The sequence below is a fragment of the Tamandua tetradactyla genome, chromosome 7, assembly GCF_023851605.1.
Source record: "Tamandua tetradactyla isolate mTamTet1 chromosome 7, mTamTet1.pri, whole genome shotgun sequence".
Lineage (NCBI taxonomy): Eukaryota > Metazoa > Chordata > Mammalia > Pilosa > Myrmecophagidae > Tamandua > Tamandua tetradactyla.
In genome coordinates, this window is record NC_135333.1 from 165,720,526 (window position 1) to 165,739,221 (window position 18,696).

The window sequence follows — 18,696 nt, forward strand, 5'->3', positions numbered from 1 at the left end:
ATATCTGCTATTTCTTGTTCATGGTGCCTTCTGTGCCTGGTCATCTTTGTATGCTGGTCATTGTATTTGGGAAATTATTTTAGGAATGATTTAAGGCCTACAATAAGGTACCTTACTCCAGAGAGGATGCGGTTTGCTTCTGCCAGCTGCCCCGGGGTATTACCAGTTAGAGATCATTTTTAACCTAGTTTAAGATTTGAATGAAAGTTTAAATCTTCTGGGATTGGCAAATACCTGCTAAACAGAAGGGACCATCTGTGCTTATTTAACCTCTCTGTTAAGTTAATCATGGTTTTCATTTCAGTTCTGGCCTTACAGAAATTCCTTAATACTTGTGCACTCTTTGATGCTTGTAAGATTTTTTTTGAGGGGGGGAGGGGGGCCGAGATGTGATTCATTTTATATTATTTTCTATTTTAATTTTTTTTATTTTTACAAACACTCCCCCTCCCCCAGGATTTTTTAAACCTTCATTTTATCTGGAATCTATAATTGTCAGCAGGCAAGTCGGTCCTTGTAATTTTTTTTTATCATTCTGTTCTACATATATAATCAATAATTCACAATCATATAGTTACATATTCACCGTCATGATCATTTCTTAGAACATTTGCATCAATTCAGAAAAAGAAATAAAAAGACAACAGAAAAAAATTAATACATACCATATTCCTCACCCCTCCCTTTCATGGATCACTAGCATTTCAATCTAAATTTATTTTAACATTTGTTCCCCCTATTATTTATTTTTATTCCATATGTTTTACTTGTCTGTTGATAAAGTAGATAAAAGGAGCATCAGACACAAAGTTTTCACAATCACACATCACATTGTGAAAGCTGTATCATTATACAATAATTTTCTATTTTTATGCAATCATCTTCAAGAGACATGGCTACTGGAACCCAGCTCTACATTTTCAGGCAATTCCCTCTAACCTCTCCATTACATTTTGACTAACAAGGTGATATCTATTTAGTGCATAAGAATAACTTCCAGGATAACCTCTTGACTCTGTTTGAAATCTCTCAGCCATTGACACTTTATTTTATCTCTTTTCACTCTTCCCCCATTTGGTCGAGAAGATTTTCTCAATCCCTTGATGCTGAGTCCCAGCTCATTTTAGAATTTCTGTCCCACGTTGCCAGGAAGGTCCACACCCCTGGGAGCCATGTCCCATGTAGACAGGGGGAGGGCAGTGAGTTTACTTATTGTGTTGGCTGGAGAGAGAAAGGCCGCATCTGAGCAACAAAAGAGGTTCTCTTAGGGGTGACTCTTAAGCCTAATTTTAATTAAGCTTGACCTGTCCTTTATGGGGTTAAGTTTCATTTGAAGAAACCCCAAGATTGGGGGCTCAGCCTATTGCTTTGGTTGTCCCCACTGCTTGTGAAAATATCAAGAATTCCACTTGGGGAAGTTGAATTTTCCCCCTTTCTCACCATTCCCCCAAGGGGACTTTGCAAATACTATTTTATTCACTGTTCAAATCACTCTGAGATATCAGGGCATCACTCTGGACAATCCAACAAAATCTCATGCCCTACTCAAGGTTCCATGTACTTATGGTATTCAATTAAACTGTCCACATAAGTTATATTAGGAAATGAGTTGCCTGATTTTGTACTATGTGAAGTTGCTAGGGGCACTTCTCAATGATGAGATTTGGGGTAGAATGTGTTGTTGTTGTTTGGCCTTAAGAAAAATTGGAACAACTTCTTTTGCTTTTCTTTTTCTTCTCCTCCCTTCCTCTAGAGAGGAAAAAATAGACAAAGGTAGAAGGTAAGCAGGAAGTGAGTCTTCCTAAACAGAATCACAGGTGAGTATGAGTTTGCAAGGGAGATTCAAACAAGGGTGATTTGGAGGACTGGAGGATGCCAGATGGGCCCAGAAAAGAAAAAAAAATGTGACCTTCCCTTCCCTGAAAGGGCTGAAGACTTTTCCTTATGCCAGCATTACATAGTCATGAATGTGGACTTCTGAAGATTAAGAAATAAGAAACATTCTCCACAGATCTCCAGATCACAAAATGATTGACTGAATGCTCAAGAATAGTAAAGCGAAATGTTGAGGATCTTCAAGCTTCTGAAATCTGCCATTGCCCAAAGCCTGGGGACAATTCACTAAGCCCAAGGTTGATCTCCCTATAGAAGCAGCTTGTTGTTCATGATAAATAAGCAGGGAGAGAGTTTATGGAGTTAAGTACTAGGCTTTGGTCTGTTCAATGTACAAAGTATACGTGGCTGGTGGTGGAGCTTTGACATGAGAGGAAGGACTTGAATTCTTTTGTAGCTGGAATGTGCTGGAACTTCCCAATGGCTTGAAAGGATGCCTAGAATTTCTTTTTTCTATTATGGTCACTGTTATTTCTCAGAGAGGCAAGTGAATCTTCCTGAGCTACTATGATAAGAGTAGATGAGGCCCTAGCAGGCTCATGGGGGGCATAGCCAGCTGATGCTCCATAGCTTGTGCAAGCAGGGAACCCAGTTTTCTCACACACGGGGGTCAGGCAGAGCTGGTGTAAATCCTTAAAGCCAGCAGGAAAATTAACGAGCATAGAGCAGAACCTTGTCAACTCCATAATGGTCAGTGGGACGAAGAACTGGCTACTTCCCTCCAGACATTTAGTATAAAACTTCAGTATAAAACTTCTGCTTTGTAGTCATTATCCAATTAAAACAGCTTTCCACTCTGAAGAATTTAGTCATTTCTTGCTTTCAAATTATCTGGGGAAAAACACTATTCAATACAACCAGGATGATGGGATCTGTTGTACTGAATTTTCCCTTTAATGATGGTAAAAGAATACTTTTCTTAAATCATTTAGGGCACTAATCACATCTAAGCTCTGCAATGTGGAGAAAAAGTGGAGTTTAATTTTGCTATTCTCTGGAGGTCTCCCCTACTGGAACGTAAACTCCATGAGAGCAGGGATTTTGTTTTGTTCAGTGGTATATCCCTAGGGCCTAGAACATTATCGACTCTACTGGGGGGGCATAAGAAATATCTGTTCAATTAATGAATCAGGATTTACACTCCAACACATTCTGCTGAGAATAGAGCTCAAAGCAGTATTATGTAGTTGAAGGAGCATAGAATTTGGAGTGAAACAGACCCCAGTTTCAAGTATTTGGTTCTCGTGGTTACTAGCTGTGTGGCCCTGGGCAAGTTTACATTACTTCCCTTAATCCTGTGTTCTTCATCTGTAAAATGGCATAATCCTTCAAAAGGAGGATTAATTGTGATCATGATTGTGATGGTATTTGGCACTCCAGAAATGACGATCCTACCCTAGCCATCCTCAAATTATTTTGCTTCAGTAAGGGGTTTATATAATGGACCACCTACTCATTGGAAGAGTTAGGGCAAGCATTTATTTACTGCCACAGACATAGATTATAAAGAACTTTTCATGTTCTAGTGTATTTGTCTTGTTTTTACAAGTGTATTGTTTATTTCCTGTCTGAAAAAAGGAAAACATTTTATAATGTTTGAACTAGGAACCCTGAAAAATCAACTATGGCTAATATGAGGCTTTAAAACTACTCAAATGGCCTTTGTCCAATTCTGGTAGGATAATATCTGGGGATGTTTCCTAAATTTAATATTCTTACTTGAGGCAGTTGGTGAAACTCCAAAGCTGTAAAATTTGGGGGTGGGGGTGCAAATTAATTAAATACTGTGTTAAAAACAAACAAACAGAAACAAATATGTTCGCTATATTTTTGCTACAAACTTCTTAGTATAACATTTATCAAAGGCAAAGAACACGCTGATAAAAAACACCCAGTTGTGTATTCTCAGTTGTTATCAAAAGCTCTTTAGGTTGCTGAAGGTCACTGCAGGGCAGGTCTTCATGTGTGCCTATGTGTGTAACTGGGTGTTTCTGATGTGAAGGAATTCTGTTTGCTGTGATGCAAGTTGTGTACATATCCTAGATTTTTCTCCCCATACCTTTCAAGGAATATATTGTCCTGGATTTTATTTTTGTTTACAGGAGTGGGAAAGGAAAATGTAAAGACTGTGTGGATTTTATTGTTATTTTATGGCTTGAATCCTCATTTCTAAGAGAGGATAAAAAAGTTAGGTGACCCCCAGCCTTTCTCTCCTGATGTCACTTCTTTTTCACCTTTCTTCTTACTTCTTAAGGCTCTAAGTGTGGTACAATTGAGTGTGTGAACAGGACTGGCACTGCCTAAAGGGAAATTGGGAAGCTGCTTAAGCAGCCTGATTTATGAGGCATTGAAAGGCAATCTGACCAAAAATATCTCCTCTATTGGCCTGCCACCAGTGCCTGAAATTCCCATGATTAGAATCACCCATTAAAAGCTTTCTGCCTACATGCCCGGTTTACTTGGGTCAATAAAGTATTGTGTTAAGGGGGAAGAAGGGAAGGGGGTAGGAGGAAAGTAACTCATTAGAATGATTTATTTTACCTTATCAATCAATTAATCAGGCAATCTTTTGGTCACGACTAGCACCTTGACAAGTAAGTAGGCTTTTTAGGGCTGAAGGAAAAATTGGAAGCTTCTATAGCGTCTTAGTAGGGATTCTAGTAAGTAAGGCAATGGGCTTTTGGGAGGAGATTGCCCAAAGTAGACTGAGGTGTTAGATATCAAAGATACATTTAGGTACTTCACAATTCTGTTGGCCACATGAGGAAGTAGAAGACATGACTGCTGTAGTGATAGCCCTTGAATTCCCCTTTTCCACCGCTTCAGTTTTTGGCTAACCATAACAATACAGTACTAATAATTTTGTTATTCATAAGATAATGTTTGTGATGAAAGCCAAATGTATTTATGACCAAAGGAAGATATACATTTACAGAAACAGAACTAATGAACAACTCAACTTGTTAAAGTTGTTCTAAAAATGTATAAAGCAGTGCTTTTCAAGTCTTATCTGTAGACCACCTGTGTCTGAATTGGTACTTATTAAAATGTCCATCTTTGGTCCCCACCCAGATCTTCTGAAACAGATTCTCTGAGATAGGGGGCGGGGATTCTGCATTTTAACAAATATGTGTGCTATTTTTTAGGAATACTATTCGAGAATCACTGATTTACGGGTTTCAGTAGAGCAGAGAGTTTAAAAGTAAAGGAAGGTAGGATCAGAGTTCAAATCCTAGCTCTGCTATTTACTAGCTTTGTGACCTTGGACACGTTATTAAACTCCTCTGGTCCTCAGATTCCACTCAATAATAGCATCTATTTCACAGGTTATTTATGTAATATCTGAGGAGGTAATTCATGTAAAATTTAGTACAGTGTCTGGCACAAAATAAAGGCACAAAATAAAGGCACAAGTGATAACCGTTATTAAAATGACATTGTATATTGAGAAAGACTCTTGGGCAGTGCTGCCTGATATTAAGTATTTTGTTGACTATGCACCCTAAATGATAAATTTAAAGTTCTATTTCAGTATATGGCAAAATTGTTGCTGTCCTTTATTCTCTTCTATCTTTATCCTTTGTCTCCTGCCTCTTGCTCTCACTCCTTGGTTGACAAAGTGCTTACTTTCTCTCATGTTTCCTGTTTCCTTGTGTCTCTCTGGGTGTCACTCCTCATTCACTTTGCAAGCAGAATTGCTGTATACAGCAAAAGTTAGAGCTGAAAGAACTGATTTGAAATGCTACTGAATTTCACAGTAGCTCATTCAAGGTCATCATTGATAAATTCAAAAGCAGATTTTATGCCTAAATGAATCACAGAAAACCAGATCAAGAGGAAAGGTAAAAAAGGGGCTGTTATCATTTCATCTTAATATGCATTATCATAAGCAGTATGTTAAATTGCCCCGATGGCAATTTAACAGTGTTAAAGTTAGTAGAAAAATGATGTAATTGCAGAGTGGAGTAATGGGATATGCTGCAATTTGGAGTATGGGAGAAGAAAACGGGAAATGCTGACCTTCAGTGCTCAACTATGATGCAGAAGAGACAGTCAATGGGAAAATGATGCAGTTATTCTCACCTCATATAGACTCTTTTTGAATGCCAGAATTCTCCTTTTAGGGGTTGAAATATGAACTCTGCAAGTCAGAATGCTTGGGTTTAAATCCAGACTAGCAATTAGCTGAGTATCTATGGGCAATCTACTTAGTTTCTTTGTGCTTTAGTTTCCTCATTGGGGAAATGGAGGTAATAATAGCACTCACTTCAGGGGTGGTTAGGGGGATCAAATGAGAATAACACATATAAAGCACTTAGTAAGGTCACTGGTTTGTAGTAAATTCAGAATTATTCTTTGCTATTGTTATTATCTCTTATTTTTTTTTATTCACAAGGTTTAAATTCCTTGGTAGTGTGCTGGCTAAGAAGGATGTGTCCAAGGGATTTCTGAGCAGATCCTTTTACTCATACTGTGAAAATTTACTGAATGGTTATTTTTCTTTCTAGGAAGCAAGATTCCCTGTCTGACTGCCATTTGCCCCTTATTCAGATGTGTGATTTGATTTGATCATTACTAATAAGCATTGATATTTTTAGATTTATAAGTTAATTCATTACTAGTGATCAAACTTTGGAATTTGGTCATCCACCTGTGACTACATATTTAGAAACTAAAGATGTATGCAACATTTACCAAAAAGAGCCCTCTCAACAGAACACACATCTCACATTTTGGAAATATCTGTCCCAGTGCATATTTCTTTCTTTTTCAGCATATATTAACTGGTTAATAATAAATCTGGGAATTTGAAACTTAAAAAAAATTGTAAGTTTCAAACACAGTAATTATTTCTCAAAAGGTAGAGAAATATTTGAATTCCTTTAGTGAAAGGGGAAGGAAAGACAGACAGGGGCATCATTAAAAAAAAGTATTCTCAGACAAGTAATTTTCTGAGAGACTTAAAAAAATCAGCAACGCAAGTCATACCCCTTTGCTTCTATTTCTTTTTTTTTTATTATGCCAGTCTTCCTGGCAAAATTGAAGTTATTCATAAATATTTTCCTTCCAAACTATGGGAAATAATTTGTGAGTAACTTTGGCTCTTTGATAGTTAGGTTAGGGGACTGCTTGTCATTGAAACAATGAACACAAAAGCAATTCAGTCCTGGGGCCTCAAACAAAACTCAGGGCAGGGGCAATGCTCACAGCCCTTGTTCTCAGGCATTCCAGGGCTGTGGCAGAGGGGCAACACAAGGAAGTTCTAAGGTTCCTTTTCCCACTCTTCAGACGTGATAAGTCTCTGATAATTTAGAAAAGGATTATGTTTTGCAAGAACCCAGAATATCTATGTGTTCCAAAGAACTGTGTTTACCCATAATAGGTCTTGCTCTCTGTTTAGTATAGCCAGATGGACACTGCTTTTTGGGCTCGTGGTCACATCCCCACAGATTTGACCTCATCAGTGGACACTATTAAAAGGTTATCCTATTATTGAGAATTTCCATTGCATCAAATACTAAATATTAGTAACATTCCTCTACAGGGAAAATGATGTAATGAGAGGGCAAAGACTGTGCTGATCTCAGGCAAATTATGCAGCTAGGTATGTGGCGATTACATAACTAATCCACTGAGTTTTAAAGCCCTACAGTATGTGGAGTAAAGCCCTGGGGACAGGGACTTTCTGAGCAGTTCTTTTAGGGAAGTATTCAAGTTCAAATGAAGCCATAGATGGAAGTCTTATTTGACTGTTGCCCTGTTGCTGAGATGGCTATTTTGAAAGATGCTAAAGAGGAGAAAATGCATATAGAGGCGTGGCAGCGTGGCCGCATGGGAACAAAGTCCGGAGCAGGCTGGCTCACACTTCATTTTGTTGTTTACTTTTAAAAATGTGGAAATAGGTTTTTCTTTTTTTCACTTTGGAAGCCAAACAATGTTTCAAAGAAATTTAAAACTGAAGTGAAAGGGCTGCAAATGATTTCAGAATCAAGACATGAAGGGGATGTTAAGAACCGAGACCTCGCTTTTGGAATGTTGCCAGAAAAGGTGCTTGAAAGCACCTCAGGAAGAAGAGTCCAGTCACAGGTCTGGGAAGGCGGATTGAGACTCAACTACTTGTTAAACGGAATCAAATTATTTATGATTTGACTTGAAAAGTAAATTTAAAATACTTAAAAGCAATGAGTCAATTAAAAAATGCATTGCAAAAGTAAACATGATCACTGAAATTTAAGGAATATAGATATGTATACAGTAAAAAGAGAAAACCTCTCTTCTTCTTTCCCCTACAAGGACACACACTGCTATACTCTGTCTTTCATCCTTTTTGAGACACTATATATTCTATGTATGTGTTTTGCGGTGGGGGCTAACACCACACATATTGCTCTGTAGTTTGTGTTTCTACTTAATGTATGATGACACCCTTCTACTCTCTCTTTTAAACAGACGTTATTTCTACTCTTCTTTTTAATGGGTGAGTAATAGTTATTTATATAACTTGAAATGGATTAGAAGGTGTATTAGTTAGGGTTCTCTTGAGAAACAGAATCAACAGGGAACACTTGCAAATATAAAATTTATGAAAGTGTCTCACGTGACCGTAGGAACGCAGAGTCCAAAATCCACAGGGCAGGCTGCGAAGCCGATGACTCCAATGAATGGCCTGGATGAACTCCACAGGAGAGGCTCACCAGCCAAAGCAGGAATGCAACCTGTCTCCTCTGAGTCCTCCTTAAAAGGCTTCCCATGATTGCATTTAGCATCACTAATTGCAGAAGACACTCCCCTTTGGCTGATTACAAATGGAATCAGCTGTGGATGTAGCTAACGTGATCATGACCTAATCCTATGAAATGACCTAATCCTATGAAATGTCCTCATTGCAACAGACAGGCCAGCGCTTGCCCAATCAGATGAACAGGTACCACAACTTGGCCAAGTTGACACCTGTCCCTAACCATGACAGTCCACCCCTTGTCAACTTGGCACCTATATATATATATATCACCTTAGACCATACTTAATTTCCAAATGAAAACAAATAAGCACACATTTTTTCTTTTACCTGACAATACTCAACTGTCCTGCATATAACTGGAAACACATTAACTCTCTCCAGAATAGGGTGCAAATCCTTGGGCAACATTCATTCTTAAACTTGATATCTTACAACTTAAATAGTATAACACAAACAAAACAGCATTACAGTCCTCGTTTCTGTAACTGATCACGTGGTCGAAGTTCATATTTATCACTACCTTCTTCCACTACCCATTCCATGTTCCCTTTCCCCTCAGCAAGCACTTCAGCTGGCCATGGTTCTTTGCCTGGTGGGGTGACCCAAACCTTCATTCCTGAAGTCTCAGAGCCATTAATGGTCCTGCCTGGATTGTGTTGTTGCAGTTTTCCATTGATTTTAATCACAGGGCATGGTAGTACTAATAGACGCCCCAGGGGATCTCCTATATTCCAAGAAAACTCTTCTTTACCTCCATTATGTAGTTGCAGTCCTACTTCCTTCTGATAGTCAGGGTCAAATTACCCCAGACAATAATGTAATCCCCTTCTTGGTGTGTTGATCCAGAGGCATAAGTAGCCCAAAGTGGCCAGGTGGCAATCTTAACTTCCAGTTCAGTGGTATCACTGTTGTTTCTCCTGGAGAAAGCACACCCCGTTTTGGAACTAAAACCTGTAGACCAGCAGAACTCAGGGTAGCAGGGACAGGAAGCAAAAATTTTCCTAGTGGATCACTAGGAATAATAGTGAGTGGCACCACACCCATTTCCACCCCTTGGTTCCTGGACCCATGGATCCTGGCTATGGGAGAAACAGCACCATACAGCGGACGCTGATTCAGAGCATACACAGCTTCCTGGAGAACATTACCCCAGCCTTTCAAGTTTTTGCCACCTAGTTGGCACCGTAATTGAGTTTTCAAAAGGCCATTCCACCATTCTATCAATCCAGCTGCTTCTGGATGATGGGGAACATGGTAAGACCAGAGAATTCCATGAGCATGTACCCATTCCCGCACTTCATTTGCTGTGAAGTGTGTTCCTTGATCCAAAGCAATGCTATGTGGAATACCATGACGATGGATAAGGCATTCTGTAAGCCCACGGATAGTAGTTTTGGCAGAAGCATTGCGTGCAGGGAAAGCAAACCCATATCCAGAGTATGTGTCTATTCCAGTTAGAACAAATCGCTGCCCCTTCCATGAAGGGAGTGGTCCAATGTAATCAACCTGCCACCATGTAGCTGGCTGGTCACCTCGGGGAATGGTGGCATATCGGGGGCTGAGTGTGGGTCTCTGCTGCTGGCAGATTGGGCACTCAGCAGTGGCTGTAGCCAGGTCAGCCTTGGTGAGTGGAAGTCCATGTTGCTGAGCCCATGCATAACCTCCATCCCTACCACCATGACCACTTTGTTCATGAGCCCATTGGGCAATAACAGGAGTTGCTGGGGAAAGAGGCTGACTGGTATCCATAGAACGGGTCATCTTATCCACTTGATTATTAAAATCTTCCTCTGCTGAAGTCACCCTCTGGTGTGCATTCACATGGGACACAAATATCTTCATGTTTTTAGCCCACTCAGAAAGGTCTATCCACATACTTCTTCCCCAGACCTCTTTGTCACCAATTTTCCAATTATGGTCTTTCCAAGTCCCTGACCATCCAGCCAAACCATTAGCAACAGCCCATGAGTCAGTATACAAACGCACCTCTGGCCAGTTTTCCTTCCAAGCAAAATGAACAACCAGGTGCACTGCTCGAAGTTCTGCCCACTGGGAGGATTTCCCCTCACCACTGTCCTTCAAGGACACCCCAGAAAGGGGTTGTAATGCTGCAGCTGTCCACTTTCGGGTGGTACCTGCATATCGTGCTGAACCATCTGTAAACCAGGCCCGAGTTTTCTCTTCCTCAGTCAATTCACTGTAAGGAACTCCCCAAGAGGCCATAGCTCTGGTCTGGGAAAGAGAAGGTAATGTGGCACCAGGAGTGGAAACCATGGGCATCTGTGCCACTTCTTCATGTAACTTACTTGTGCCTTCAGGACCTGCTCTGGCTCTATCTCGTATATACCATTTCCACTTTACAATAGAGTGCTGCTGTGCATGCCCAACTTTATGGCTTGGTGGGTCAGACAACACCCAACTCATGATAGGCAACTCAGGTCTCATGGTAACTTGGTGGCCCATGGTTAAGCGTTCAGTCTCTACTAAGGCCCAGTAGCAGGCCAAAAGCTGTTTCGCAAAAGGAGAGTAGTTATCTGCAGCAGATGGTAAGGCTTTGCTCCAAAATCCTAAGGGTCTGCGTTGTGATTCTCCTACTGGGGCCTGCCAAAGGCTCCAGACAGCATCTCTATTTGCTACTGACACTTCCAGCACCATTGGATCTGCTGGATCATATGGCCCAAGTGGCAGAGCAGCTTGCACAGCAGCCTGGACCTGTCGCAGAGCCTCCTCTTGTTCAGGTCCCCACTCAAAATTAGCAGCTTTTCTGGTCACTCGATAAATGGGCCGGAGTAGCACACCCAAATGAGGAATATGTTGTCGCCAAAATCCAAAAAGACCCACTAGGCGTTGTGCCTCTTTTTTGGTTGTGGGAGGGGCCAGATGCAGCAATTTATCCTTCACCTTAGAAGGGATATCTCGACATGCCCCACACCACTGGACACCTAGAAATTTTACTGAGGTGGAAGGCCCCTGTATTTTTGTTGGATTTATCTCCCATCCTCTGACACGCAAATGCCTTACCAGTAAATCTAGAGTAGTTGCTACTTCTTGCTCACTAGGTCCAATCAACATGATATCATCAATATAATGGACCAGTGTGATGTCTTGTGGGAGGCAGAAACGATCAAGGTCTCTGCAAACAAGATTATGACATAGGGCTGGAGAGTTGATATACCCCTGAGGTAGGACAGTGAAAGTATATTGCTGACCTTGCCAGCTGAAAGCAAACTGTTTCTGGTGGTCCTTACTAATAGCTATTGAGAAAAAAGCATTTGCCAGATCAATAGCTGCATACCAGGTACCAGGGGATGTATTGATTTGCTCAAGCAATGATACTACATCTGGAACAGCAGCTGCAATTGGAGTTACCACCTGGTTGAGTTTATGATAATCCACTGTCATTCTCCAAGACCCATCTGTTTTCTGCACAGGCCAAATAGGAGAGTTGAATGGGGATGTGGTGGGAATCACCACCCCTGCATCTTTCAAGTCCTTAAGAGTGGCAGTAATCTCTGCAATCCCTCCAGGAATACGGTATTGCTTTTGATTTACTATTTTGCTTGGTAGGGGCAGTTCTAGTGGCTTCCACTTGGCCTTTCCCACCATAATAGCCCTCACTGCACGAGTTAGAGAACCAACGTGGGGATTCTGCCAGTTGCTCAGTATGTCTATGCCAATTATACATTCCGGAACTGGGGAAATAACTACAGGATGGGTCCGGGGGCCCACTGGACCCACTGTGAGACGGACCTGAGCTAAAACTCCATTGATCACTTGGCCTCCATAAGCCCCCACTCTGACTGGTGGTCCAGAGTGACGTTTTGGGTCCCCTGGAATTAATGTCACTTCTGAACCAGTGTCTAATAATCCCTGAAATATCTGATCATTTCCTTTTCCCCAATGCACAGTTACCCTGGTAAAAGGCCGTCGGTCTCCTTGGGGAAGACTTAGAGGAAGGTCAACAGTATTAATTTGTGGCAGTGTAACAGGTTTCTTCCCCATAGGGACCTGGCCTCCCCTTCATTCAAGGGGCTCAGGGTCTGTAAACTGTTTCAAGTCTGGAAATTGATTAAGGGGCCGTGACTCTGTGTTTTTGTAATTCAGGTTAGACTTCTGTTCCCTTGACCTAGAACTCTTTTGTTTATACAGCTCCAACAAGAATTTAGTAGACTGCCCTTCTATTGTATTTCTAGGCACCCCATGATTTACTAGCCAACGCCACAAATATCTGCGTGTCATATAATTTTGATGCCTCCTTTGAGTTTGTTGTCTATTATAATACCCGCGTCTACCCTGTCTTTGGTGATTAAGCGCTGCCACCTGGCTTCTGCCAACTCGGGATCCTGTCATCCCCATTGTGTTTAAGGATTCCAGCTCAGTGACAGCAGTTCCTACAGTAATATCTGACCTACAGAGAAGTGCAACCACAGAGCTCTTGAGGGATGATGGTGCTAGTCTCACAAACTTATTTCTCACTGTTCTGGTAAAAGGTGCATCTTCTGGACATTCCTGGGGTGTAAGAGCAGGCTTTGCATGATAAATCCACTCTAACATCCCAATCTCTCTAAGCCTCTGGATCCCCTCATCTACATTATACCAGGGCAGTTCTGGCATTTCAACCTCAGGTAATGTTGGCCACCTTTTGATCCATGTTTCAACCAACCACCCAAACAAGCTGTTAACACCTTTTCTAACTGCTCTAGCTATAACACTGAATGCAGAATCTCTGCTTAGTGGGCCCATATCAATAAATTCAGCCTGATCCAGCCTTATATTCCTCCCACCATTATCCCACACTCTTAAAATCCATTGCCACACATATTCCCCTGATTTCTGTCTATATAAATTGGAAAACTCACACAGTTCTTTTGGAGTATAACGTACTTCCTCATGTGTGATACTTTGTACCTCACCTTTAGGGGCCTGTTGGGACTTTAGTCTAGTTATAAGTCTAGAAGAAATGAGGGGTGGTGGGGGTGGGTCATGAAAAGAATTAGAAATATCTTCCAAGCCATTTGCTTCAGGGCTTTCATTTGCAGTTTCATCTGGTGAAACAGGATTAATAACTCTAGGGCTAATCCCTTCAGGAGGAGGTTGGGTGGCTAATTCCTCAAGGCAGGCTGAAGGTGGGGCAGCTATGTCCTCAGGGCAGACTATTACAGGGTTATCTAAAGAAGGCTCAGCATGGTCTAGGGTTTCAACCTCACCCCCAACATCATTATCAATCCATATGTCACCATCCCATTTTTCAGGGTCCCACTCCTTTCCAATCAATGCCCTCACTTTAACGGCAGACACCATGCAAGACTGAGATTTCAGTTTACGTTGTAAAGTTGCTACTCTAACAATAAGATTCTGAGTCTGATTTTCAGAGATCTCAAGTCTACGGCTACAGGAAATAAAATTTTCCTTCAGGATACTCATAGAAACCTCTACATCTTTCAGACGGCACTTAAGCTTCTTGTTTGAAGCCTTAAGCCCATCCCTTTCACCCTTTAATGTAGACAGTGTATCTAACAACAACCAACCAACATCTCTATAACTCTTATTTCTACAAAACTCTGTAAAGGTGTCAAAAACATTATCCCCCAGAGTCTGGCTTCGTACAAGCGAAGCATTAGGAGAATCGAATGATGATATTTTAACTATCTCCTTTGCCAACTCAGTCCATGGATTGGGAGTGTCATTCTGATTACGGGAATCAGAGTCCTTAGTGTCTCTGAGCCCAGTCAGAGTAGAAAACCATTCATAAAAACCCATTTTTAAGATTCTGTTCCTTAAGAACCACTCCTGGTACCAAGATGTATTAGTTAGGGTTCTCTAGAGAAACAGAATCAACAGGGAACACTTGCAAATATAAAATTTATGAAAGTGTCTCACGTGACTGTAGGAACGCAGAGTCCAAAATCCACAGGGCAGGCTGCGAAGCCGATGACTCCAATGGATGGCCTGGATGAACTCCACAGGAGAGGCTCACCAGCCAAAGCAGGAATGCAACCTGTCTCCTCTGAGTCCTCCTTAAAAGGCTTCCCATGATTGCATTTAGCATCACTAATTGCAGAAGACACTCCCCTTTGGCTGATTACAAATGGAATCAGCTGTGGATGTAGCTAACGTGATCATGACCTAATCCTATGAAATGACCTAATCCTATGAAATGTCCTCATTGCAACAGATAGGTCAGCGCTTGCCCAATCAGATGAACAGGTACCACAACTTGGCCAAGTTGACACCTGTCCCTAACCATGACAGAAGGCAACTTGGCAATTCTGAAACTAAACTTAAGAAAATCCTATATATGATAAACTTACCCACATTTTAAGTTGCTTCTAAGTGATACATCAGTAGGTAGCATTCCACTTGCAGGATAAGTATAGATAAAAAGCTGAGCGACATGCGACAAAGTGAAGAAAACAGATTTCATGAGTGGGTATAGTATCATTCTAATTATTTAAAATGTATATGTATGCACAGGAAACAGTTTAGAGTATAGATGCTAAAATGTTAACAGCTGTTAATAATTTCAGTATGGTTGGATTATATGTGCCCCCCCATTATGTTTTTCTATATTTTCTACCTTGAACTTGTATTGTTTTTTTAATTAGCTAAAAAACAAATATAATTTTTGAAATGAAGTGCATTTTAGAAATAGGCCCCTAGTTGATTTTCTTATATTAGGGAATTAGATTTGAGTTTCCTCATTAAGGGAAGGAGATCGAAAGTGTTTATTAAGAAATGAGACATAAATCAGGAGATCATATTCCTTTATTACATATAAGAATATAAAAACAAATTAACAAAACATATATATATATATTTTTGCAAGTCCACAGGACCTCAGGGAAAAATATGTTCTATGTGTGAAGTTAATCTTATGGCACTGTGGTTCATGTTTTGTATATTCAAATACAGCAGAAACTGTATGTAGAATGTGTTTGCATGGGTACAGAAGATGAATAAGAGTGAAAAACTATAATTTGGTGAACTAGCACACAAATTGTGTTAACAAAATGGGTAAAAATGATGACCATATACTGTTAATAAAGACAGGGAAGAAAACCATTTTGATGTTCAGATTTAAATACTAAACACAAAGATAATATAAATTCTGTGTCTACAATAATTTTTGAAGTGTATTTAAGTGCATTTCAAATAAATGAGCTTTTAAAAAGTTAAAGTCTGTTTTCACTTTATTCAAGTGTATTGCTACACTTATGGTTCCTTTCTCTTATTTTAAAGTCTCTTTCTGTTTAGTTTTTAAAAAAGTTTCATCATGCCTAATATCTGTGGCATCTAACCTCTAGTCTGAAGCTGAGACTTCATGCAAAATGTTTTCCTTTAAGGTTGCATTTTCACATAGTTTCTCCAAGTGTTCAGAGTTAAATAGTACAACTTCCTTTATGTAGTCACTTTGGTCCACATTGAGTGGCAGTGCTTCTGTTTCAGTAGGCTTTTTCACATGCCTTTTTCTTTTATTTCTGTCTACAACCGTCTCCAAACTTTCACAACACAAGTGGTAGGTAGTAAAGTGCTTTATACAAGGAAATACTATATACATGTGGAAAACTTCCATGTAACACCCACCCCCCCCAGACCAAAGTTCATACACAATATTCAAGCAAAGGCTCTTTTTAAGAAACACCTTTCCTGATAACAGGGATGGGGACTTCTTAAAATCTCATTAATTACTTTAAGCAACATCAGTGGTAAGTAACATATCTGAAGGTGAGGGTAATCCTTGTTAGATGGATTGCCCTTTATGAATTGCTGCTAAATATCATGCTGCTATTAAAAATATTCTTAATAGTTAAGAATTTCAGAATCAGTTCTATAAAAAAAACAGGTATCAGCATAGGGTTTTTCTTTCCTCTTTATGAAACAAAACTGTATTTAAACATGGGCCCAGAGGACATGGTTTAGACAGTGCCCATGCACTGGAACTTTTCTATATATTTTGGCACTTTAAAAAAAAATCCAGTTTCATTTTCAAGGTCTCCTTTCCATTAAGTTTGTTTTGGACATAGAGAAGTGCCATTATGTGCTATACCTTTATTGCTACTTGCACTCTCTCTTTAAAATATCCAAGACTTTTCTTCCAAGAGATGGTTTCCAGAGCTGGACAAAACTTTTCATATTCACGACTAGTTTGCCTGTTCTTACATCCTCATGTCCTGCTACAAGGTACTCCAAACCTAAAAGAGAAAAAAAATTAGGGGCTATATGGTATCATACCTTATTGAATAGGGAGATGTGACTCCACCAGTTTTATATATTCATGGTTCAGTTCTCTTCTTGGAATAGGGCATAAGAGACAATTACAGCTGACATTTAATAAGCATTTATTATGTGCTGAATGCTTTACATGCATTATCTTGTTTAATTTTGAAAATAACCTTTTAAAGTAGGTATGATTTGTATTCTTGCTTTACAAATGAGGAATCAGGCTTAGCAAGGTTATGAAAGTGGTTCAGTGTCTCCTAGTTGGTAGTAGTACCCTGACTCAAACTCAGGTCTCTCTGATTCCAGAATCCTTGCTCTATACTATGCCACCCTCTATGGTAAAGAAGCGAAGATGCTCAGGACACTCAACATATTGATATAAATCAATATTTCCTGGAGTCTCACTATTTATGGTAGTATATGTGTGTAGGATTTTATATAAGTTAAATAACCATTTGGGAAAACATATCACAAGAGAGCTATGGATTATGCAAAATAACACCTATTCCTTACATAAAGTTGATATGTTTTGGAATACAGGACATCTGTTTGCCATACATTAAAAAGGAGACTTGACCAGACCTTGTGCTGTCTTCAGAATTCTTTTCAGTCTTCAAATAAAAAGTTTTGGCTCACAAAGATAAAAAAGGGGAAGAGACAGTCCAGCTGTCTTTTTACTTCAATAAAAAGAAATAGGAAAATCTCCTTCAGTAAATATTTGTAGTAATATCAGTATTGGTATTTTGAAGCAGTTTTATTAATATTATAGGTTAAAGAAAATATGTTAATAAAATAAAATTTTCCAATATAAGATAAGGAGACACATACTTTTAAAATTAAGGTAAATGAAAATACTGGATGTTAAAATTGAATTAGAAACATCGATTTAAACTTATGGTTTTAAAGTGCATACTTTCTCTTTAGTGAAATGGACTGAAAAATGGACTAGAAAAAAAAAATCACCCCAGTAGTATTGAAAAGGAAAATTATGGTCTCTAACAATATTTCTCAATACCAAACCAAAGCAAACCAAAACAGGGCTTGTTGGAGAATGGCTTATTCCAGATTAAAGGCAGGAAGATACAAGGTGAACAGAGGACATCTTATTGTGCTTAAAAAAAGGAGAAGTTATCAAAGATTAGTGGGAGTCATTTTAAAGAGATAGAAGAGCTAACAAGAAGGGGTTATAATTTGTCAAAGTTGTGATAATTTGAGCACTAAGAAACATACTGATTGTGTGTATTGAAACACACTGAATCATTGAAAATCCATAATTTCAAAGTGATACTCGAAAAAGAGAAAGATGGAGAAAAATTAATTTGTCATTTTTGGGGAGCAGCTGTTAAAACCAATCCTTATTTTGAAAATTAGAAATTAAAGGCAAAGAAGTGAGCATTTATCCTACCATGAAGTACAAACTGTATTTCATGGCAGCCTCACAGGCTAGCAGGAGGAAGTCCTACTTTACAGAAGAATGTCAGCTAATGCGTGAAGGGGAATTGAACTAGAAAAGCATAATTTTTCAAACCGTAATGAAAATATTGCTTCAGGAAAAGATGACCAATTAGTAATAAATCCTTTAAATGGTTGGTGATAAAATCATTAAATGAATGTTGAATGTGAAAGTGGATGTTTGTATAGTGACTAAGTAAGACCATACCCATTATTTTCTACTCACAAAAGGAAAAAACAAATCTGCCCCATGGAGGTATAAGACTGTCATCATCCTAATCCAGAGATCAAATTTAGCAACTTGATGGATGGTGAGTCAACCAGGCACTACATGTCTGCTGGGATAATTCAACATGAAGTATGCAACAATACTATAATAAATTCTAACC

The 18,696-nt window shown here is 39.5% G+C and overlaps 2 protein-coding genes across 21 annotated transcripts in view; one reads left to right on the forward strand and one right to left on the reverse strand.

Moving 5' to 3' along the window:
* The window catches only part of LOC143642817 (uncharacterized), a 231,358-nt gene that overhangs the window by 135,879 nt on the left and 76,783 nt on the right, over positions 1 to 18,696 (forward strand). For 2 of the 16 annotated variants that reach the window (XR_013155889.1, XR_013155888.1), the window contains one exon: positions 1,754 to 10,177. The exons of 13 other annotated variants lie outside the window; for them this stretch is intronic. The gene's annotated coding sequence lies outside the window, so the exon portion shown is untranslated. Of the gene's footprint in view, positions 1 to 1,753; positions 10,178 to 18,696 lie in introns of those variants that run through there. One more of the 16 variants, XR_013155891.1, reaches the window with a different exon arrangement.
* Positions 15,383 to 18,696, reverse strand: part of NTN4 (netrin 4) — a 115,870-nt gene continuing 112,556 nt past the window's right edge. For all 5 annotated transcript variants that reach the window (XM_077111676.1, XM_077111678.1, XM_077111675.1 and 2 more), the window contains one exon: positions 15,383 to 16,827. In XM_077111676.1, coding sequence (XP_076967791.1) covers positions 16,691 to 16,827 — 137 coding nt within the window. In that variant the 3' untranslated portion in view covers positions 15,383 to 16,690. The remainder of the gene's footprint in view (positions 16,828 to 18,696) is intronic.